General features: G+C 34.4%; 2 protein-coding genes across 3 annotated transcripts; one reads left to right on the top strand and one right to left on the bottom strand.

The window, feature by feature from the left end:
* The first annotated feature begins 10110 nt into the window (after positions 1 to 10110).
* LOC112033140 (uncharacterized mitochondrial protein AtMg00810-like) lies at positions 10111 to 11154 on the top strand. The gene has a single exon (XM_024065920.2). The coding sequence runs from the start codon at positions 10111 to 10113 to the stop codon at positions 11152 to 11154; it is 1044 nt and encodes a 347-aa protein (XP_023921688.2).
* A 1650-nt stretch (positions 11155 to 12804) lies between these two features.
* Positions 12805 to 23060, bottom strand: LOC112033150 (ureidoglycolate hydrolase). 2 transcript variants are annotated; one of them, XM_024065931.2, is made up of 12 exons: positions 22706 to 23058; positions 22434 to 22519; positions 20877 to 20951; positions 19935 to 20063; positions 18671 to 18757; positions 18280 to 18482; positions 18094 to 18196; positions 17528 to 17619; positions 17301 to 17363; positions 16837 to 17077; positions 16341 to 16381; positions 12805 to 13205 (listed from the first exon to the last, which is right to left on the bottom strand). In XM_024065931.2, the coding sequence occupies exons 1-12, from the start codon at positions 22910 to 22912 to the stop codon at positions 13108 to 13110; spliced, it is 1425 nt and encodes a 474-aa protein (XP_023921699.2). In that variant the 5' UTR covers positions 22913 to 23058; the 3' UTR covers positions 12805 to 13107. The 2 variants fall into 2 exon arrangements, with proteins under 2 accessions (XP_023921699.2, XP_065633369.1); XM_065777297.1 differs by lacking the exon at positions 18671 to 18757 and having other exon boundaries at positions 22706 to 23060.
* Between the last annotated feature and the right edge of the window lie 687 nt (positions 23061 to 23747).

The raw sequence follows: 23747 nt of genomic DNA, 5'->3' as shown, positions 1-23747 counted from the left end.
TAGGACATGGCACTGTGCACATTGGCAAATTGTGCCATTGTGGTGTGTAATTATAACGTCCTAAGGATTCGAACACAACCCACGGTAGAGGACGGTCCTTTCCTTTTTTCCCTTTTTTTTCTTGTTGGGCTAAAGCACTCAGAGAAAACGATGGCGAGGGTCCAAGCCGCTTCACATTCACAATAATGACAAGTGACGACAGAAGAAGTTTGAGGGTTCCTTTCTGCTGTTGTTTCTTCCTTACCTTTACAAATGCTATAATGGGCTCACTCACCTATCAAATGTTCATATTACTCAGCCCAAAAAAGAAACGTTTATATAAACTTTGGCATGGACTGTTTGGGGGGAGCCCATTGAGTGAGTTTGCGCACATATCTATATTATCCAATTTTGTTAACTGGATCTAGATTCTTTTCCTACTGTGGCCCAGTCACACACATGATGACACTGTAGATTGACCACATTCACACCCTAAAAACTCTTCATTTTTCACAATCTTAGAGGGTGTTTGGTATATGCACTTAAAAACTGAAATTGAAAACATGTGTAGAAATACGTGAGTGAAAAAGTATGTAAAAATACATGCAATATTATTAAAAATTGAAAACATATTTTTGAATGGGTGCATCAAACAAGCCTTACACTCTTGGCCATTAAAAATTATTGCATTAGGTGCAATGCCCTAAATATTGGATTGAGTCTCAATCCTTATGATTCAAAGTACAATAAAATTTAGAGTCTAAATTTTTCCATCTCATTAAATCTAATTTAGTTTAACCATAGTTAAATTGTAAATGAGTTGACAAAAGCTAAGCCTAAAATTTATATATATGGAAACAACCCTAAGGAGAGGAGGAGCTCGATATTGGTAAGGAGAGGGTCCTTTTTTATTTTTTAAGCACTCTAAGAAAAAGAGGGAAAGGTACAAGCTGTCCCACAATCTACAATGACAATGAAAGGAGATCGAGCGGTCCTTTCCGCTGTCGCCTCTTTACCTTAACAAATGCCATAATGGGCTCACCTCTCAATTTTTGATATTATAAAAATTTGACATGGGCTATTTTAGAGGAGCCTATTGGTGTGGTTACGTATGGGGCTAATTTTTGTATTCTCCAAATTTTGCTAATCAAATCCGGATTCTCTTTTGACTATGGCCCTCAACCAAGCTATGTGCCTATTCCAAAAAAATAAGCCCAATGCATAGTGGCCCATATCAACAGCCATAGCAACAGTTAGAGCCTTTTTTTTTTTTTTGGATAATTAATATTGAAAAGATTTTATTGAGAGCGAGAAATGGATTACAGAAAGAGAGCCGACTGGGGCTGCTCTTTAACGATAACAACAACATCAACAAAAATATCTGGAGCTGCACCTAATACAAAACAATTGGAAAATCTATTACTAAAACATGAGTAGCTCTATCGGACTCATTGGGGGTCTACTTAAATTCCGTTCTGCATGCCCAGGACTCTAACCTTAACGTGTGCCGAGTTTGAACTGAAATTTTCCATGGGTATGCAGAAATTGGGTTTACTGAGAGCATCCACACATATCTCTTCATCACTCTCGATAATTGCAGCTTCAATACATGTGGCACCACTTGAAGAGTCGCCCAATTAATTTCCTTTACTTTCGCTTGGATAGGTAATTAGGTATGGCGGTTTTCAGTTTCCACTCATTTAAAGAAAGAAAAAAACAATGTCCCTTCTCCAATTTCTAGCGACAATCACAATATAGGACTAGATATTGCCCATGGTTGCATCACAATTGACTTCGACTCTATGAAGTATGAGTGCGTTTCTTGATTCGAGTGCAAGAGCAACTGTGCGGTAGAATGTGGTGATTAAAAAATTATTAAAAATATTTTTATATAGTGAATTTAATATTTTTTATATAAAAAAATTCAAATAAAGGGTAGAGTTTATTATTAAAAAAAATTATTTATGATTTTTTTTAATAAAATCAATATTTTTGGTAATTGTAAACAAAAAATCACATTTTAAGAAGGTTCCTTTACTTTTTTTCCAATTCCCAAGCCCACCCACATGAAACAATTGACTTTCCCACTTACTTAATTTATATTTTTTTGTTACATACCTTTATTTTTCTTCCTCACACGTTCTAACCATTTCTTTGTGTCTTCTCATCTTCCTCTTCCTTCTTCCTTTTTTTTTTTTTTTTTTTTTCCTCACAAGACCACATGAAGTAGAAAAATGGTGGCCAGCTGCCCATTTCGGTGGTCGTATCGATTTGTTTCGGCAGCCGTTTTGGGTAGAATCGAACCGATTAAGCTGTTTCGACTCTTGTTTCGGCCAGAATCGAGCCAAATCAGGTCGAATCGGTCGGTTTCGGGCCAAATTGGCGCTAATCGGAAAAGAAAAAAAGAAAAAAAATGCGAATCAGCGTGTCGGATGCTGTGACGGGACAAGTCTAGTGCACGTGCGACAACCTTGGAGCCAGACCAATTTTTTCTTGCTTTGACTACACCTTGTTTTTGGATTGGACTAGAGGGAAGATCTAATTGGGGATAATTTTTGATGGCTCAGTTGAATTGCCATTGAGAACTCCTAGCTACAAGATACTGTATTTTGCCTAGCTTGTATGGACATATATAACTGGGATCTCTCAAATAATGCCATATTTCTTGCAATCCATGGCTGTTATGCACATGACGGAGCTAGGACTTGGAGTTAGGGGGTAGAAGTATAAGCAATTTTTTTTTTTTTAATAATTTGAAACTCCAAATAAGCATTCATTTAGAAAGTTAAGGTTTTTTATTTATTTATTTATTTATTTATAAATTTTGTTTAGGTGTCTTGCTCTTTAGCTGCTTAGACCCTTTCTCATGTTTTTTTGGTGTCTTGTCAAATGTTTCTGGGTGTTCACTTAGACTAGTTAGAATTGGTTTAGGTATTTTTTATTTTATTTTATTTTTTGTTTGTGTCTTGCGTGGGTTTGTTTTAGGGTGTTGTTTGGGCTTAAGTTTGTTATTGGTAAATTTTGTTGTTGAGCTTGTTAAATTTATTTCAAATTTTAGATTAATTAAAATTTTTATAGCCTTTAAAAAGATCAATAATATGTTGAGGGGGGCAAAGTGAAAAATTATTGAAACAAATTGCTAAAATTAATATATATATATATATATAATTTTGAAAAAATTTGGGGGGCACTACCACTACCCCCGGTCCAAGTATTGTTCCATTACTGGTTATGCAATTACTGCACCCAAGGTTAAAAATTGGACCTTCTATGAGAGTTTAGGCTTTAGATGTATGTAGTTGGGATCAACATCTCAATAAAATCTTCTTGATTTTCATAAAAATAAATAAATAAATAAGTTATAGAGGTTCCTTTTTTGACCCAACTAGACACACAGACATCCATAAAAAATAAAAATAAAAATATGCAAAAAAAAATTGAGTATATTACATTTCTATACCTTAAACATTTTAGAACTAGTCAGGAGTGATAATTGAAATACAATTCTTCTCTCCCATTTTTTTTAATGACAATTGGAATTTAGAGATTGCTTTTTGATAATTGAGTTTCGACAAGATCTCCCTTTAACTCACTCTGATTCCCGATTAGCTCCTTTTCTTCCCCCAACTCTCCCAATTTACAAAAAACAACTTGATCCTGAAGTGTTTTGACTCTGAAGTAAATTATCTATGAACATAGCATTAGATTTTCTATCTAAAACTACCGAACTTTTTTCTTCCTCCTTCAACATGTCAATCCTCTAATGAGCTTAGACTTAGAAGTGGCTATCACCATTTTAACCGTGTTCATACGAATTTCATTCTTTCTATTATGAAGAAGTCTATGGACAATTCTTTTTTATTACAAATTTATCATCTCCATTTTCATGTGGAATGATGTCGCATCCTATATACTAATACACATTCAAATTTATAATATTTAATCTTAAATATGAACATTCAAATTTGTAATATTTAAACTTAAATATGAATTGAGTACATCTCAAGTGATGTTGTAGCCAATCAAAACCGGTCTTATGTGCTAATGTGGCGAGAGTTTGGAGAGGGACATTGGTTTTTGTTATGTCCAAAAGGGTGGTGCATTTCTCACAAAATATACAGTTTAACTGGGTTTCAAGAGAAGCAAATGGTCGGCAAGAACAGATTCTCAATCAAAATAGAAAGTAATTGTCATCATAAACATATTAATGGGTGGTTTAAAGATGGTGCAACCTTCTGAATTTTTGTGACATGCTTTCTACGAATCTCCTCAGTCTCCTTTTCACAATCACATAAGAGCCGCAATTTCTGCTCCAAGAAACAAAGAAGGAAATAAAATAATAAATAGTGTGATTATAACTAAGCAAGTAACTCGGTGAATTAGAAACTGACTGCTTCTTTTTTGGATTATCGTCTAATTGTCTATTTCTTTACATATTCTTTCCAACTCGTTTTGAAGTGGGTTAGGAAGTGAGCTCATAGTCCTAATGTTTGACAAATGTATTCCAAAGCCAATCATAGCTTGATTTAAAAGCTTAACAAGGTTCTCAACCGCTTGTGTAGGAGTTTGCGTGACGAAATATATCGTTACCGTAGACATCTGCGCCTAAAAATTTATTTGGCACTAGTTTTTCCATGGCATATAGTGACAAAAGGAAGTTTTGTCATGAAAATAAATTTTGTCACCAATTATTATATCGTCAGCGACGAAAATATGATTTAATTGTCATTTTTATATATTTTTTAATATTTGGTGACAAATATTTTATTTCCTCACTGAATGTTGCTATTTGGTGACTAAATTTGTTTTCCTCACTAGATTTCGTCACTCTAGGCCAAATTTATTGTAGTGGTGGAATCTGAATTTCTGCTTAAGAAGAATGAATTATAAGAGTTTCTACTTGAAGTTGAAATTGTTACTAAATTGTTACTTAGACATGACTACGGGGTGGCAACTTTGCTGAATAGGAAGACATGCTCATTGTAACAGCATGACTTAATACTAGTTTGAGTGCTCATTGTGAATAAGAAAATTCTTTTAGAAAAGGATATGCTTCGTCTTGAAAAATTGAAAGAGGTTGAGACTTGAGAGATTGCATACAGAAGAAGAAAGACTTTGCATTGAAAGTATTAAAGAGAATGAGAGAATTATGACTATAGAAACATGTGGCTTGTTCAAACCATAAGATTTTTATCAACAACTCCAAATGAAAATCCTTGCAAGATGAAACAAAATAAGTTTTCTATTTAGATCTTAAATTTTTGGAAAAATTACACTTTATCACCCTAAACTATACACTACATTACACTTTGCACCCTAAACTATGACCCTTGTTACACTTTGCATCCTAATGTTAATTTTACTGTTAAGTTAGACAAAAATTAATAGCACATGACTTGCACATGATTTTTGCTCAAGTGGCCAAAACACCCTTTTTACAATCAATTAAAAACAAAAGATTTTTTTTTCCAGCTCTCTCTCTCTCTCTCTCTCTCTCAAGCATACCCAACAACAACACTAACTTCTGAAACAATAGCCAATCCAAAGTATCCAAGGAGAAGAGAATTGGAGTATGTGGAAATGCAAAAGGCCCTAATTGAGAATAAAGCCCAGGCCTTGGTTTGTGGTGAACTATATTATGGATTGGGCTTTGTATTTGTCCAAACATTGGGATTCATGAGACTTACCTTTTGGAACCCATATGCCTTTTCGAAATACCCACAAAACAATTCCAAAGACCCAAAAAAACACCCAGAATACCAAAAAAACTCATTAAGCAGAAAACAGAGCCAAAAATATAGTTAAACCCAAAAAACAAATAGACCCAAAATCCCACTGCTTTAATTGTACTAAAAAACCCAAGACAACATATTCAGAGAATAGAATAATAAAAAATGGGTAAATACCTTTCTCATTCCTTAAAATAAAATCTCTCTGTACATGTTCATAGTTCATACATTATGCCTATGCTATATATAAACTTCTTTGTACTCTGTACACAATCTCACTCACTCAAAAGTAGAAAATTGCACAAAGACTCAATAACACTTCAACCCCATAACACAGAATATCCAACACGACTTTTACACGCCACTAGAAGCAATTTCCATGCGCCAACACATAACCCTCACCCACAATCTTCAATCTTCAAAACTTCCAATCTATCAGAGACTAAGGCAGGAAGAAGACTTGGAGCAGCAAGAAGAGGAACCAGAGCAAAGCAAAGCTATAAAGAGTCCTGGCTAAATGACTTGCAGCTTAAGTTTTTATATTGCTTAAAATGTATGTAGTTTAGTTAGTCTTGTAAATAGCATTAGTGGTGCACGTGTGTGTGCACGTGTATGTTTAATTTTCTATTAAGAAGTTTGTTATAGTTGTTAAGTTAGGTAGTTAGTGAGAATTTCACTCTTAACAAATCTCATATGGTATCAGAGCCTCATTTGCTCTAATTTTCTTAATTTCTAGGGTTTCTTTCTTGAAAGCTTGAAGCTGCTTCAATGGCTTATGCATCCAATTCTTCTTGTTCTTTATCTGAGCAAGATCCAGCATTGATAGAAGACAACTTAAATCCTCCGTTTCTTCACCATGCTAAAAGTCCTAGAGCTATGCTTGTGTCTGAGGCCTTGATTAGTGAGAATTACCATGCTTGGGCTCGATCCATGCAGAAGGCTTTGATTGTTAAGAACAAGTTTGGTCTTGTCAATGGTACCATCACCCTTTCTTCTCCATTGATAAAAACCCCAGCAGCAGTTGATGCTTGGATTCACTATGACAATATGGTAGGTTCTTGGTTGATGAAGGTAGTTTCACCTCAGATCAGAGTCAGCATCACTTATAGAGACACAACATTAGAAATCTGGAATGATCTTAAGGACACGCACTCTCAAGGTAATGGACCTAGGGTTTTTCAATTGCAAAAGTACATTGCATCAATTAATCAAGGTGATTCTTCGATTACCACCTATTTTACTCAACTAAAAGTTTATTGGGATCAACTTCATAATTTTAGGCCTCTTGTTCTTGTGGAAAATGCACTTGCAATATTTCACAAAAGATTAAGAATCTTCAATTTCAAGATTTAGTGATGCAATTCTTGATGGGACTTAATGATTTGTATTCTCAAATCAAAGGACAGATTTTGCTAATGGATCCACTTCCATCCATTAACAAAGTCTATTCCTTACTAATTCAAGAAGAAAGGCAGAGGAATGTGGGAAACAACTCCAATGTTCACATTGAGTCTACTACTCTTGTTGTGAAAGGTTCCAATTCCACTGCTCTTAATCCCAATTCTAGTTTCAATTACTCTAGAGGTTCTGGTTTTCTTGGAGGGAAGAATTCAAGAGGCAAAGATAGGCTTATTTGCACTCATTGTGGAAAACTTGGCCATATCATGGAGAAGTGTTTCAAGTTGCATGGTTTCCGTTCAAGCCTAAAGGAAAAACTTCCATGGTGAATCAAGTATGTATTCAAGATGATTCAGCAGAGAAGGGTTAACCATCCAAAACTGCTGCTCAGTTTCCTTTTACTCAAGAGCAATGTCAACAATTCTTAGCCATGCTAGGAAATTATATGCAAGTTGCTGCTCAACTCAATATGGGAACCAAGGAAGTCCATATGGCTAGAATTGTAATCAATCCTCATTCTAATCTTCAATCAGCAGCTTCTACAAGTGCTTTCAACAATTTAGATGCTTTCACAATGACAGGTATATCTCCTTTTGGGAATATTGATTTGAGGCATTCAATCTTTTCTGCCCATGTAGTAAATAGGACAGTCTTTAATGGAGATACTTTGGTTATTGACATTGGGCAACTAATCACATTGTGCATTCTGTTCATTTACTAACTGAATTCATTGCTATTAGTTGTGTTGTTAAACTTCCTAATGGTGAGACAGCCATGGTAACTCACATAGGTTCCATTTTCTTTTCAGCCACTTTAACTCTTTTCAATGTTCTTTGTGTTCCTTCTTTTTCCTTTAATTTTTTGTTAGTTAGTCAGCTCACAAAATCTTGTTCTTGTTGCCTTATTTTCTTGTCAAATTTATGTTTTATATAGGACCTCATTTGTTGGAGGACGATTGGTGAAGGTGAAGTTCATGATGGGTTGTGTTTGCTGCAACACAGCCCCTTAGATGCTTGTACCTTTCCAATCAACTCCAAGGCTCCTGGTTCATCCTTCCAATCCATTTTCAATTCTGTTTTCAAATCTATTTTCAATAATTCTCAATCACATGTAATCAACATTGTTGCTGTACCTTCTTCTATATGGCATCTTAGGTTAGGTCATCCCTTTGATGCTAAACTTTCTTCCTTAAAGAATGAACTCTTTGATATCGTTTGTACTTTCAATAAAGATTGTGAGATTTGTCCACTTGCAAAGCATAAGAGACTTCCCTTTCCCTTTCCTAATCACTTATCTGATTCATCATTTGATATTATTCATTGTGATATTTGGGGTCCCTATATTGTTCCTACTGTTGATGGACACAAATTCCTTACTTTTGTTGATGACTGTATTAGATCAACTTGGGTTTATCTTATGAAGTCCAAGTCTGATACTAGATCCCTTTTACAATCTTTTTATGCTGTGGTCAAAACTCAATTCAACAAATCCATTAAAATTTTTAGAACTAACAAATGGTGTTGAATTTCAAATGACTGACTTCTTTAAGACTCATGGCATCATACACCAACATAGTTGTGTTGCCACTCCACAACAAAATTCTATTATGGAAAGAAAACATCAACATATTTTGTGTGTGGCAAGAGCCTTACAAATTCAATCAAATGTTCCTATTGCCTATTGGGGTGATTACATTCTCACAACAGTACACCTTATCAATAGACCTCCATCCCTTCTTCTTCATAACAAGACACCTTTTGAATTACTTTATGGCAAAGCTCCTGATTACACTTCCCTTAGAGTTTTTGGTTGTTTGTGTTTTGCATCCACTCTAGCTCATAGTAGACTTAAATTTGATCCTAGAGCCATCAAGTGTGTTTTCTTAGGTTATCCTTTTGTTGTCAAGGGATTCAAATTGCTTGATTTGCAGTCTAAAAGAATTTTCATTTCAAGGGATGTCACCTTTCATGAGTCCATTTTTCCCTTTCAATCTATTCCTTCTTCCACGTCCTCTTCTCCTTTTGACCCTTTGTCTTAGATTTGCACTCCAGATGATCCACCTTTACCTATTAGTGATCCTATTCAACATTCAAAGTCTCTTCCTTTTGTGGATTGTCCACATCCTTCTTTTGAACATGTTTCTGATCCTGAATCTAACATTCTTGAAGATCATTTCTCTAATCTTCCAGAAGACTTGTCAATTTACTTACCTAATGATATAGTTGATGATCCTATCTTGCATCCTAATCCATTGCCTCCTTCTATGCCTATTCCTTCATATGTTCCTTCACTTAGAAGGTCTATCAGAGTGTCCAAACCACCTTCATATCTTCAATCCTATAAATGCAATACTCTTTCCACTAGATATCCTATTACCAACTATGTTTCTTATCAAAAATTGTCTCCTAGTTATTCTCATTTTTGCAATAGTATTTTTGCTTTCAAGGAATCTCAGTTTTACCATCAAGCTGTTGGTGATCTTAATTGGGAAGCTATGGCAGTAGAAATTGAAACTTTAGAACAAAATCACACTTGGTCTCTTGTTTCTTTGCCACCCATCAAAAGGGTTGTTGGATGGAAGTGGGTTTTTTGAATCAAGTACAAAGCTAATGGTAGTATAGAGAGATACAAGGCTTGTCTTGTGGCTAAAGGATATACTTAGTAGGAAGGACTGGACTATATTGAGACTTTTTCTTCGGTGGCTAAAATGGTCATAATCAAACTTTTCTTGGCTTTGGTTGTTGTGCAAGGCTGGCTTCTTCAACAATTACATGTGAATAATGCATTTCTTAATGGTGATCTCCATGAGAAGGTGTATATGTCTCTTCCTCTAGGCCTACACAGCAAGAGGGAGATGGTTTGCAAGTTGCATAAGTCATTGTATGGACTTAAACAAGCATCAAGACAGTAGTTTTCAAAATTTTCAACCACATTATTGCAACATGGGTTTGTATAGTCCAAGGCAGATTACTCCTTATTCATTAAGTAGAATGATAGATTTTTCATGGCACTTTTGGTTTATGTTGATGACATACTTATTGCTAGTAATGATCCTAAAGCTGTAGAAGATCTCAAGTTGTTTCTAGATAAGCATTTCAAGCTAAAGGATTTAGGCAATTTGAAGTATTTATTGGGTTTGGAAGTGGCAAGATCAAGGAAGGGTATCTCATTGTGTCAAAGGAAGTATGCTCTTGAAATTGTTCGTGATGTTGGGATGCTTGGATGTAAATCTATTAGAACTCCTATGGAAGTCAATATAAAGTTAAGTAAGGATGATGGTGAGTTGTTACATGATGTTGGGAGGTACAGAAGGTTAATAAGTAGACTATTGTTCTTAACCATTACTTGGCCAGATATTACATATTCTGTGCATAGGTTAAGTCAATTTATGTCTAAGCCTAGAAATCCTCATTTGAAAGCAGCATATAGGGTCATTCAATACATCAAAGGAATTGCAAGCCAAGGTTTGTTTCTTCCATCAAACTCTCCACTACATATAAAAGCTTTTGCAGATGCAGATTGGGCAACTTGTCTAGATTTTAGAAGGTCTATTACAGGGTTTTTTATATTTCTTGGTGACTCAATGATCTCTTGGAAGTCTAAGAAGCAATATATTGTATCTCGATCTACTGCAAAAGCTGAATATAGGTCAATGGCTGTGGCTGTATGTGAGGTGACCTGGATTCTATATTTACTTAAAGATTTGAATGTGAAACATGACAAAGCTGCTTTATTGTTCAATGATAGTGAGGCAGCAATTCACATAGGATCCAATCCTGTGTTCCATGAATGTACAAAGCATATTGAAATAGATTGTCATATTGTGAGAGATAAAGTACAAGCTGGGGTTATAAGGCTGATGGATATTAGACGTCAATCTCAATTGGTAGACTTGTTAACAAAAGCTTTAAATCTAAATCAATTTTCAGCCTTGCTTGTCAATATGGGGATCCTAAATATTCATTCTCATTGTGCTCATCTTGAGGGGGAGTATCAGAGATTAAGGCAGGAAGAATACTTAGAGCAGCAAGAAGAGGAATTAGAGTAGAGCAAAGCTATAGAGAGTCCTAGCTAAACGACTTGCAGCTTTAGTCTCTATATTGCTTAAACTATATGTAGTTTAGTTAGTCTTGTAAATAGCATTAGTGGTGCACGTGTGTATGCACGTGTATGTTTAATTTTCTATTAAGAAGTTTGTTATAGCTGTTAAGTTAGGTAGTTAGTTTCTGCACTGTATATAAGGAACAGACCATTGTATCGTTATGTAAGTTAATGAGAATTTCACTCTTAACAAATCTCATATAATCCTTGAATCCATTAGTTGGAAAAAAAAAAAAAAAACCTGAATAAATAAACTTTTGCTTTTAATTGCTTGCGGAAAGGGTGGTTTGGTCTTTAAACAGTGAGCCATCTAAGCAAAAATCATATGCTATTAATTTCTGTCTAACTTAACAGTAAAACTAACGTCGAGGTGTAAAGTGTAATAAGGGTCATAGTTTAAGGTGCAAAGTGTAATTTGAAGCATAGTTTAGGGTGATAAAATGTAATTTTTTCTAAAAATTTTATTCGATAATAATGAACTTTACTAATTGAGTCAACTACAACTTACATTTGAAGTGTTTTTATATGTTTAAAAACTATCTTTAGTTTTTTTATTTACTCCTCTTAACTTAAATGGGGAAATTACAATAAACCCACTTGTGGGTGGCTAGGCTCGTTTTTACTTTGCCTACCCGTGATTCAAAACTTAACACTTTGCCCACCTTAGGTAACTTCCGTTCGGGATCTGTTACCTACCTCTCTCTTTGGTGTTAGAAAAACATATTTTTAGGAAAAAACAAACATAACAAAAATAAAAAGGTTAGGGTTTTTGATTGCTTAAGAACTTCATCCAAAGACTTTTCATCATCTATTAAATCCACTTCATCCAAGGACCTTTCATCATCTGTTAAATCCACTTCATCCAAAGACTTACCAGTGCTACTCTCTTCCACATGTTCATCAACAACATTTTGTTTATTAGAAACCCTTTGTGATCGTCTATGCCTTACAACTTCTTCAACATTCCATTCAATTTTGAAGCTTCCCTCATCCCAAAACTCAAATTCCCACTACTGCTCAACCCAACATCAGATTTCCTTGTTTGCATAAAAACTCCATCTAATCAAGACCTCGGTCTCAGCATACCGCCAAAGAGCAATGCCAATGTTTCTAAGGGATTGTGTGTAAGAGACATGAGCAGTTGCTAGAGCATACCTTGAATCAATGGCTTGCTTGATGAATCTCTTCCGTTCTTTACAGAGACATAGACCTTCATTTTTATCAGTTTTGGAGTTAGCACAACCCATTTTCTCAAAATCCAAACACTACCCCCACCACAAGTGAACAAAAATCACTACATCAATAAGACCACCAAAAGCCATGGCAATCTAGTCCTTGAAACAAACCCCATTATCAGAGCCTTCACAGTGAAATGAATCATTCAAAAAAAAAAAAAAAAATTGAAGCGACCTGGGAAGTCCACCCCTTTCTTTGTTTCTCAAAAAAAAAAAAAAAAAAAAAAAGTGAAACTGCTACATCAAAACAGGGAACATGAGTTAAATTTTATCGTTCTGATATGGTTGAAGTTTATTGATCAATTTTTTTTTGATAGGTAGGTAGTGGGGAGGGAGAGATGTGGGAATGTGAACCACAAATATATCGCATTACAAATGATGTTATTACCATTGAGTTATCACTTAATTTTCTGATCAAACTTAATACAAAAGGACTAGCATTTCAGAGCATTTGGAGGCAATATTTCACAATTTTCTTTCTATGTCAAAGAGGAAATCAAATTTATCAATGACACTGTATGATTGGTAAGCTTATATCATATAACAAGGCTACTCTAGCATGGAATACATTCAAATGATTTATGAAAAGTATCCCTACTACACATCCTATGACGAAGGAAGTACATGGTGCAACCTGGTATTCAAACTTAACTATGGATAATGGCTCAGTTCAGGGACAACTTGGCAAGGGTCAGTGCTAATACCTTCACCCCATTTGCTATATCCTGATGGGAGGCATATTCTTCAGGCTTGTGGCTGTAACCTGCAAAATCAATTACTTATGTACAGGGACGGTACCAGGATCTAATTTTTTTTTTTTTTTGGGGGGGGGGGGGTGTGGGGGTGGGGAGGTGAAACAAAATAACCGTTTATTAATACATTTTACCTTAATCATTTAAAAATAGAATTCAACATTCTTTTAAATAACAAAAATCATCTATAGTTGATTTTGTACTAAACTTTGCAACAATCTCCCTTTCAATACTAATTTTCTTTTAATTAATGATACATGAATTTATAAAATTTATGTAGTAAAATTTGTAATACTAATGGCTATACAATACACATTAGCACCAATTTATTAACACAACTATTCAATTCCATAATACCCCACATAAACTTAAACTAATTTACTAATAAACAACCAACAACAACTAGTAAGTAGTAAGTTAAAAAAATTTAAATATTTTAAGTTAAAAATTAATAGCCAAACACACTTGCTATCCCAACCCACACACTGATTAACAACAACAACTAGTAAGTAGTAAGTTAAAAAAAATTTAAATATTTTAAGTTAAAAATTAATAGCCAAACACACTTGCTATCCCACCCCTCTCACTGATTAATGGCCACCCACGCACCCTACTCTCACTCACTACAAATATATTAACTTGGTTTGTAATTTGTATTCGTCAATCTTTCTTCATTTTTGCTTTGTGCATTTTTTTTTCTTTTCAGCAAAAATAGTCATATCTTAGTCACAAAAACTCAAATAGTCAATCTTAACACTCATTAAAAAAATAGCTTGGATCTAAGAAGAAAAAGTAAGAAACAGCCAACATAGTAACATAGATGTTGTAGCATAGTTGTTTGCTAGTTGGGTTTTATCATTTTCATGGGCCAAATTGTAACTAATTGGGAGGAGGGGGGCCAAAAATAATTATTTTGGGCTCAATTGTTAAACTATTCATTAAATGTGTATACTATTACTATTTNAAAAAAAAAAAAAAAAATTAAAACCCACTTGAACAAAAGGTAGTGAAACTAAAAATATGGACAATGAATATATTAAATCCAAAATTTCAATGCAATAGAACCACCAAAAGGCTTAAAAAACCCAACTTTCCACTCGCTTCATGAAACTAATAAAATGAAGCTCTACGTCTTTGTTCAGATGGGGTTTTTCGTGTTTCTAGGGCTTGTGAGAAAAAGTTTCAATGGTTTGTGTTTTTTATCTGTGTTATGTTCTGATTTGTATTAAAAAGGTGTTTTCCTAACGTCTAAGGGTGAGATGGGTAACGGAGAGCAAACAGATTGAAGTTCAGGTGGACAAAGTGTTAAATTTTAAACCACAAATAGGCAAAGTGAAAACGGGTCAAACTACAAGTGGATTTACTGTAATTACCCCAACTTAAATTCATAGAACCATATGGCGTGAGAGATGCTAAGATTTTGTGACTATTATCCTATCATGAATGAGGTAATATTTTTTAATGGGTTAAAAATGGTGTAAAATGTGAAGGACTGATGGAATTCTGACATTTACAACTTTATAAAATGGGTCCAAATTGTAAGATCATATGGTCAAACGCCTAAATTTAAAACTTCAAATTGCATTTTTAGCCTTTTTATTATCTCATTTCTCTCAAAAAAATTTTTTTGGTCTTTTCCTTCCTTTTATCATTAGACCCTAAAAATTAGACAAAAAAGTTAAGGCTCATAAAAAACAAATTTGACATTAGAGTAAGATCCAAAACACTATTGATTTAAACAAAAATATGAAACTTGTACAAATAGCATGAAAATAATTAATTAAAACATTTTTTGAATTACTTGTTCAAATTGAGAATTCTGACTAAACAAAAGTGAAAATTGATGTAAATGAATCATGAATCAAGGTGTGAGTAAAAACAAAATTAAGAGCAACAAGATGTAAATTTTTAAAAAAATTAATGACACATGAAAGAGAGATTGGAGCTTTTAGGTGTATTGTTTAATTTGAACAACATTGAGGTATCATACACGTAGGTGTACGCATCAAATTGAAAAACGAAAACAATGATGACAACACTTGATATTTTTGTATTAGAAAACTGTAGAAGTTAACCACTATGCTAAAAAGCGAAACACACTAACATATGTTCTCAAGCATAGGATTTGAAGCGACCTGGGAAGTCCACCCCTTTCTTTGTTTCTCAAAAAAAAAAAAAAAAAAAAAAAGTGAAACTGCTACATCAAAACAGGGAACATGAGTTAAATTTTATCGTTCTGATATGGTTGAAGTTTATTGATCAATTTTTTTTGATAGGTAGGTAGTGGGGAGGGAGAGATGTGGGAATGTGAACCACAAATATATCGCATTACAAATGATGTTATTACCATTGAGTTATCACTTAATTTTCTGATCAAACTTAATACAAAAGGACTAGCATTTCAGAGCATTTGGAGGCAATATTTCACAATTTTCTTTCTATGTCAAAGAGGAAATCAAATTTATCAATGACACTGTATGATTGGTAAGCTTATATCATATAACAAGGCTACTCTAGCATGGAATACATTCAAATGATTTAGTGTATACTATTACTATTTAAAAAAAATTCTGGTGGGGGTGGGGTGGGGGGAGGGGGGAGGCCCCCTCAGCCCCTTACTAGTTCCATCTCTGCTTATGTTCATAGCTTAAGACCAAGTTGCAGCAAGTTGGCATTCTTACTTGTGTCCATTGGTGGTTCTGTATATGCCTGTGTTACCCCATGCCATTGAGATGTGCTCGTGTATATTTTTTTGCACTTTTTTATCTTAGTTTGGAAGTTAAGTTTGTTAGCCTATCACATGCATAAAATATAGGCGAGCTACAATTCCAACACAAAACCAAAAGATTCAGTGGCAACAGACATGCTTTCCTCAATGACTATCTCAAATACATTAGCCGATGAAAGACGATGTAACTAGTTGTTTCAAATACAAAAGCAAAAGATTCAATGGCAACAGACATGCTTTCCTCAGTGACTATCTCAAATACATTAGCTGATGAAAGATGATGTAACTAGTTGTTTCAGATAGGTTCCTAATAATTTGAAACACTATCTTAAAGAAAAGTACCATTGGTTTTCTAAGAAAAATAAAGGAAATGTGGTATCATAGCATTTGATGTAGGAAAAGAGAAAACAGTCCATACCTTTGTAGCATGGGATAAATATCATGCCCATTGGGGATACTCTGCATGAATGTTAAAATGCACGATCAGCAGCTATTTGTAGTAAGATAAGAGCAATGGCATTTTTTTATCATCTGAATTCCCTAAAAAACACATATTGCACAATTATTTATTGCGTCTGTATCACATCTAAGTCATAAAAATTCGAGCACCTTTATTGCAGTGGCACATCTTTTGTAGCACACACACTCAAAGGTTGCCTCACATGGCATAATGTTAACAAATCTGGTATTGGCTATTTTGGACTATAAATTCCAGCATTTTTTTTCACCAGTCTTATAAAAAGATCCCTTCATTGAAAAAAATCTGATAATTGCATTGCCTAAATAAAATAATTCTGATTTATCTAAATGAGATATTGGAGATATCTGATTAATAAGGTACATGATTTTCAATATGAAAGCCATGTGTAGATAAAGTGTGGTGCCTCTCTCTCTCTCTCTCTCATAAGTCATACCTGGCCATAAATAGTGAATCATGGTAAGCTCTGCTAATCATCAGCTTGTGTGGTAGGTTTAACTCTTTTGACGCAGCTTCCATTGCCTCGGTTATTGATTTATCAGAAAGTGCTGGTGGATCCTGATTTACAATTTTAAATTCGGATAGCCTGACCCCACGGTCTTTTTCTATTTTTATTGCAGATTGATAAATCTTCTCAATTACATTGTTTCTTCGTTGTTCATCAATGTCTCTTGTGTCTGCCAAAACAAAGAGGGGGGGGGGGTGTGAATCAAACTAGGGATATCAAAGCAATTATATAAATTAACACCTAATGCAGTATTTGAGGCAGGAACAGCATGATTGGATCATATTTAATCATATCTATGAACACTTTATACCAACTAAAAAACCATTAAGAACAAGATAAGGTATTAAAAACCATGGACAAAAACATTCTCAATATACTGGTATAAATAGTACCAATTGCAAGGTGTGATTTACTCGGGATGCTGTTAATTGCTCCAGGATGCAGCTCCAGAATACCTTGGAAACAGGAAGTATAAATTTATACAAAGGTCTACAATAATAAATATAGCAAAAAAAGAGGAATCTGCTTTGCAAAATATGCAAGATGTACTTAAGTGTTTAAATAAAAAAAAAAAAAAAAAAAAAAGCCAATACCTAGTTACAAAGAAAGCGTGGCTTACCAACTGTACCAACAGTATCAATAGATCCAGATTCTAATACATGTTTCTCAACAGCAAGTGCCAACTCTGCTGCTGCTAGTCCTGCATCATTTCTGATCCAAGTGATGAACACAAAATTAGTCACTCTTGTTGAAACAAACAAGCATAATAATATATAAGATTGTAAAAATGATATAATTCTAGAATAACTCCAAATTTTCCAGCAGGGAATGATTTTTATCAACTCTAACCACACAATTTATTAGAATTACTTTCATTTATAAGGGATTGTTCAAGTGGACAGATAGGGGGGAGGGGGAATAAAAGGAAAGAAGATAGCAAACAAGGAACTACGTAATCAACAAATATATATTTGTGTGTATATATATATATATATCACTGAGGATCTCAAAGTGGAAAAATGCATAAAATATCTCTAGTTCTAGCTATTACAATGATAGAAATATCTTGCAGATGAAAAATTGAAAAAGAAAATATTTAGTGAACTCTGCCATGAGAAAGGTGCATAAGTTCATGGTGTTATTTACTGCAGCCAGGAAAGAAGCGGTCACTTCTAGGCAAATCACCTATTTGGCATTAGGACAGCGCCCGCATGGCCTCCATTGCCTTCAAATTCAACTTTTATACTTGCAGGGGCTGCAATGGCAGTTACTATCCCAATAGAAATACCTGGATTGAAAAAAAAATGGATTGATGGGAATTTAAAATACATAGTGAACATAAGGTTAACATCAGCAGTGAAATTATCTTACCTTCTTCTTCCAGAATTGGACCCTGCTCTATATGCAATTCCACAAAAGCAGAGTAACTTCCTTTCCTTAAAAACACACTGGATAAGTCATCTTGATCTTTAGCATATCCAGCAGCTCTAGCAGCATCTAGAAAGGATTTATTTTGACCATCAACTGTTGTTTGCAGAGCTTTCACAAGTACCTTGCTTCCTGCCAATAAGCGGCTGCACATTTAAGAGAATGGGATGATAAAATCAAACTTCCATCCCCAAGACATGAAATTTTTTTGTGGTTTTTAACAATAAATTTAACAAGTTAAAGTTGAGAATATATGGTGAAGGAAAATTCAGAAAAAAGGGTAATTAGAAAACATTAGCACAAGCATATAGAGAGATATTGTCAATAGAGTGACCTTCCCAAGCAGCCGATCCCAAAGCGAGTAGGCTCTTCTGAGGTGAATAAGATAATTTCCAGTGACCTTCTAGGTTTAAAACCAGATCTGTGGAAACTTCCAGTCAATAAATCATAGACCAAAATAATAGCCATAGATATTAACTTTCAAGGACCAGAAAGTTAAAAGGAACTTGCACATAAACTTAGCTAAGTTTGGAAGTTTTAAGAGAGAGAAGAGTAGATGATAAGAAGGGTTGGGAGAAGAGAAGAGAAGAGAGGGGAGGGAATAGCTGTCCATTTCCTTTGTTTGGATATTCTAAAAACCAAAAGGAAGGAGAGAGGAGTATGTATCCCCATCCTTGTTTGGTTGTAGGGCAAAAAACAGTTTAGAAGGTAAAATTATTATATAAATTGGCAATAGAATAAAACATGTGATAGAGGTTTATTTAGACAATATTGATATATATATATATATATATATATTTTTTTTTTTATATCATTTAAATTTTAATGTATTATTAAGGGTAAAAGGGAAAGGACATATCAAAAGTCCTCTCCCTCTAAAAGGGAAGGAGGTGGAGGGGAGGGTGTTTGAGGTGTTAAGGTACTCCTCCAAATCCTATTAAATTCTTTTCCCCTCAACTTAGAAAAACATCCAAACAAGATTGGGGGCACCCCCAACCTCTTCTCCTCTCCTTTATGGCTTTACCCCCAACTAAACACACTGTTAGAAAGAAGGTTATAAAATTTATAATATCAATAATTTTGCAAAAACATAGAAAAAAAAAAATTATCATTTAAAATTTATGAATTCAGATAACAGGACAGCTGTTTGCATCCTTGGGTTGTCCAGCTATAACTTCAAATGATAGTGGACAAAAAGATGGGCGGGCAGGGGGGAAGTGCCAGAACCCAATTTCAGGAGGCTTTTGGGTCATGTTTGGATGAATGGATAGGTCTGCCACCAAGTCAAGATGACCAAACTTTCAAATATCCTGCTGGGTACTTAAAAATCTAGGTCATGCTGTCATTAACTCTCCTTTTAGGACCCCACTTTTTCTTGTTTTGGTGATGTTCATGTAATTATCAGCTCAATCCTGGGATTACCATGGCACAGAATATATGTATATTAAATATGCATATCTTATATGGTTATCAGATTTGTGTTTTAATTCAAGTTGCTAAATCTATCAGGTTTGCCTGCACAGAAATATTCTTAAGATTATAATTGATATTTATTATTTTAGAAGACCCACTTTAACATCAAACAGAAAGTTACAAACCTCTTTAGTGAATTGATAGCTTCTATAGCACCTAAAACACCAACGACTCCGTCATACTTTCCAGAGTATGGGATAGCATCAATGTGAGAACCTGTTGCTACTGCAGGAAGGTTTGGCTCATACCCATCCCTGCATTATATAGCTTAGTCAAAGCCATTTAATAAATGGAAAAACTTAAGTATGGTAGCTTAGGTGCATTACATTTGGTTCCCCAATAAAATGTAGACAAGTGGTTGTATTGACCAATGAAACACAAACAATATTTTCTTTTCTAAAGACAATTAAATTCAATGCAACTATTTGTTTTTATTTAACTGGGGAGCCTAATGTACTACACCCATAGTATTGTACCTAAGTTTGACCCTTTAATAATATATTATGATAATAAACAATTTTACACAAGTAAATCAAGGCAGAGATGCAAATATGAGCTTAAATATGCACCTAAAAGCTAATTATAAAACTCTGATTTCAGTTTTGGGTGTGGAGAGAAGAACAACCAACCCTTAGTCTGACAATTTTGGGGTTGGCTATCTGTGGAGAGCGACTTAAATTATAGTAAAGCTTAAGTATCATGAAATACCAGCAGATGGAGCTAAAAGTTAGACCACTTATAAGAAAATGGAAAATAAGTGACAATGACATATGCTGATGACTTTACATTTTTTGGTGTCAATTTAAGATTCCTACTGGCCAAGAGACCTGAAGTAATCTCAAATAGAAGAAAAATAATGCTTTACATATGTGACAAGGTGGTGCCGTTCTACACTATTAATCTGAAAATAGCAACCTGCTTGTCTAGCCAAACCTCAAGTAGTAGGAACTTAGTAATTTTTTTTAGTTGAATTGAGTTTAGATGAAGCCCTACAATATATCTTTCACATTTTAGCATGGAAAACAGTTAATTACAACTATCTTCTAAAGATATAGTCATACACTCACCAACGGCCAAATATGTTACCAACGGCATCTTCTCTGACAGAGAGTCCAGAGATCCCCATCAAGTTTTTGATGTATCTGCAGTTAATTGTTACAAATAAATCATATGAAGATGGATCCTAGGTATGAATTTCAAGAAAATTTCAAGAAAATCCCAAGAAAAAAAAAAGTAGAGGGAAGGAAAAGCCCCATGACAAGAAGAATCTAGAATTTTGATTACCATGTAAAACACAAAGTGTCTTTTTGTTTTCTTTGTCCCCAATGTTATCGATATTGAAGAATATGTATTCACTTTGATTACATGCAGAGTTTAGTCCTAAATAAACTTTACCATGTATGTAAAAAAGACCTACCTAGTAAACAAGGCTATTTGTTGTACAGTTATACTCATATACACTAATATTGCTACAATATTCCACATCTAGTGATGCTAAATAATCAATCTATTAAATTGTATACACAGTATATACATCAAAACATGCTCGATATTCCAAGACCAGAAAAGACTCCTCTGCTAGGGTGCATTTTGTGATACCCCAGATTATATGGATTGGATCATATGAGTGTGTTGTGCGGGTGTGTGCTAAGTCTGACATCGGGTGTTTACAAGATGGATCTTGGATATACAAGTGACTACAAAGAGCCCCAAGTACAACTTGACCAGTCCTTTTGGGGAATAAGTACAAATGTGGTTGACGCTTTCCTTGAGTCGTTACACATTTGGTCATCCTATAAACATTTACCTCATTCATCAAAAAACAATAATGAAATTGAAATGTATGAACTTATCATTTCTAATTAAATGACTCAAGGAAATTGGAATCACTACCAAAATTAATAGCGTGTGATCATTTTCATGGAAAAAAAATGTTAAGGTCAATTATAATTGATTGCCCATTGCACATTGATTGGCCACATGTCACATGCATAACCCACATCTTAACATGGTGCCAAACACAACATGGTGTTAAGTACAGGGACATGTATGGACCAATCAGCATGAGAGATCATGATTGCCGGAGGGAACTATAAATCATAGCACTCCTGTTTTTATGATTTAACTAGGACACATATCAAGTTCTTACTCAGGTAGTATGTAAGTGGCTGCTGTTTCAGAAATGGCCCAATTCAAGGTGGTGATCACAAATACCTACTACATGAAATAAAAATGGGGCAATTCAATCTTCATGGGATCCCAACCTGCCCTGAGATTTTCTGCTTAGGCAACTCATCAACAAGCCAGTGGCCTGTAGGCCAACTAGCACTTCCTAATGTTTCCAACGAATACATAGATTCAAGTCCCCCTCCCCCAACTAAGATGTATCAAAATTATAAAAATAAAAAGCAATAACAAACGAACTATTTCCTCACACATACTTAACAAACAAACTACAACCTTTTGTAGCATGCCAGACTTTCTAGTATACGTTTAGACAAAACAACTTAGTGTCTGTCATTTAAAGTGAAATTCATTTGTTAAAATCAAAATCAGAAAATGAATTTCTTATTCATGCATTTGACTCCTTGTATATCAAGGCCTTGTTGTGTTAAGTTGCATACCTGCGTGCCAAAACATCCTTCTCAGTGTACAGGATCCTAGTCACTGATGGGGCAGGAGTATCCGAGAAAGTCGCAAGTTCATCGATCTAATGAACATATTTTGCATCATTAATAATTCTAAAGACTAATCAACAACACACACACACACACTATGAGTGTCACGTCACACTCATAATCATATAAAACCCCTCAGAAGAAAACCCAGAAAGTTAAACTGTGAAGCAAATGAAAAACCATAGCAATGAACCCATATACAAATTTCCGTTCCGTACCTGGTTCTGTAAACTTTCAGTGTCAACAGACAGTGAAGAAGAAGTAAAGTTTTGGATGAAAGAGTGAGGCTCATGAATTGGGTAGCCAGAAAAATCCTCCATGGTTTGGGTTGTGGAGTCCTCATGTTGATGAGCTATGCCTATGATTGATGCAGAGGAGCAAAGACAGAGCACAAGAAATGGAAGAAGAGGGAATCTCTGGGCCATGGTTTTTGGGTTTCTGGGTCGGTATTATTATGCACTGATTATCAGCTATAATATATTTATTAGGCGTAATTAAATTACATACCTGCAGGGCCAAGGTGCGCCCATGAACATGCTGAGACAGATATCCTCGGTGCAAATCTGATGCTGGCGTTATTTTGTCCTTTTTTGCGTGTACATAAAAAAGGATTAACTTTTTTAGTTTTGTACTTTTGTTAAGTTATCTTTATTAAAAAAAAAAAGCATTTCACGACTTTCTAAGTGAAAAATATATTTGACAAAAAGGAAAAAGAAAGAAAGAGTGTTTGGTATGCAATTTTGGGTTCTTGAAATCTATTCGTTAGAATACTTTTTTTTAATCTCATTTTCTGAAACAAAAATGAGAATACCATGAGGATTCTCCTTTGAGTTGTTCTAAAACCACACAATTTTTTTCATAATTTTTTTTATCACAATTCTAATATAGCAAACTATGAGTAGTTGTCTATCATTTACACACATATCTACTTTTTTTCCTTCACTACTCACACTCTACCACATAGCAGTTGTGACAAAAAAATTGATAAATAAATTGTGATATTAGGGGGTGTTTGGTTTGTGTTTTCAAACAATCATTTTCAGTTTTTAAACAACATTTTATGTATTTTCACACACTTTTCCACTCACACGTATTTTTACAAATATTTTTAAACAATAATTTTCAGTTTTTAAACTTATGTACCAAATGGCCCGATTTTCTCTTCTCATTTTTAAGTTATATTCACATTTGTGCTGAAGTTTCGTGGGACTCATATGACAACATAAAAATTCATGCCCAAAGTTCTATATTTCCCCTCTT

The sequence above is a fragment of the Quercus suber genome, unplaced genomic scaffold (genome assembly GCF_002906115.3).
Source record: "Quercus suber isolate HL8 unplaced genomic scaffold, Cork oak 2.0 scaffold_152, whole genome shotgun sequence".
Taxonomy (NCBI): Eukaryota; Viridiplantae; Streptophyta; class Magnoliopsida; order Fagales; family Fagaceae; genus Quercus; species Quercus suber.
Note: the sequence above shows the minus strand (reverse complement) of the source record. Positions and strands in the feature narration are given on the sequence as shown.

Coding starts and splice junctions, on each gene's coding strand:
- LOC112033150 (XM_024065931.2), bottom strand. CDS start 22,912: ATGGCCCAGAGATTCCCTCTTCTTCCATTTCTTGTGCTCTGTCTTTGC. Junction 20,952..22,433: donor AAGGATGTTTTGGCACGCAG/GTATGCAACTTA, acceptor AATTAACTGCAG/ATACATCAAAAACTTGATGG. Junction 17,620..18,093: donor GCTGTCCTAATGCCAAATAG/GTGATTTGCCTA, acceptor CACTTGGATCAG/AAATGATGCAGGACTAGCAG.
- LOC112033140 (XM_024065920.2), top strand. CDS start 10,111: ATGGCACTTTTGGTTTATGTTGATGACATACTTATTGCTAGTAATGAT.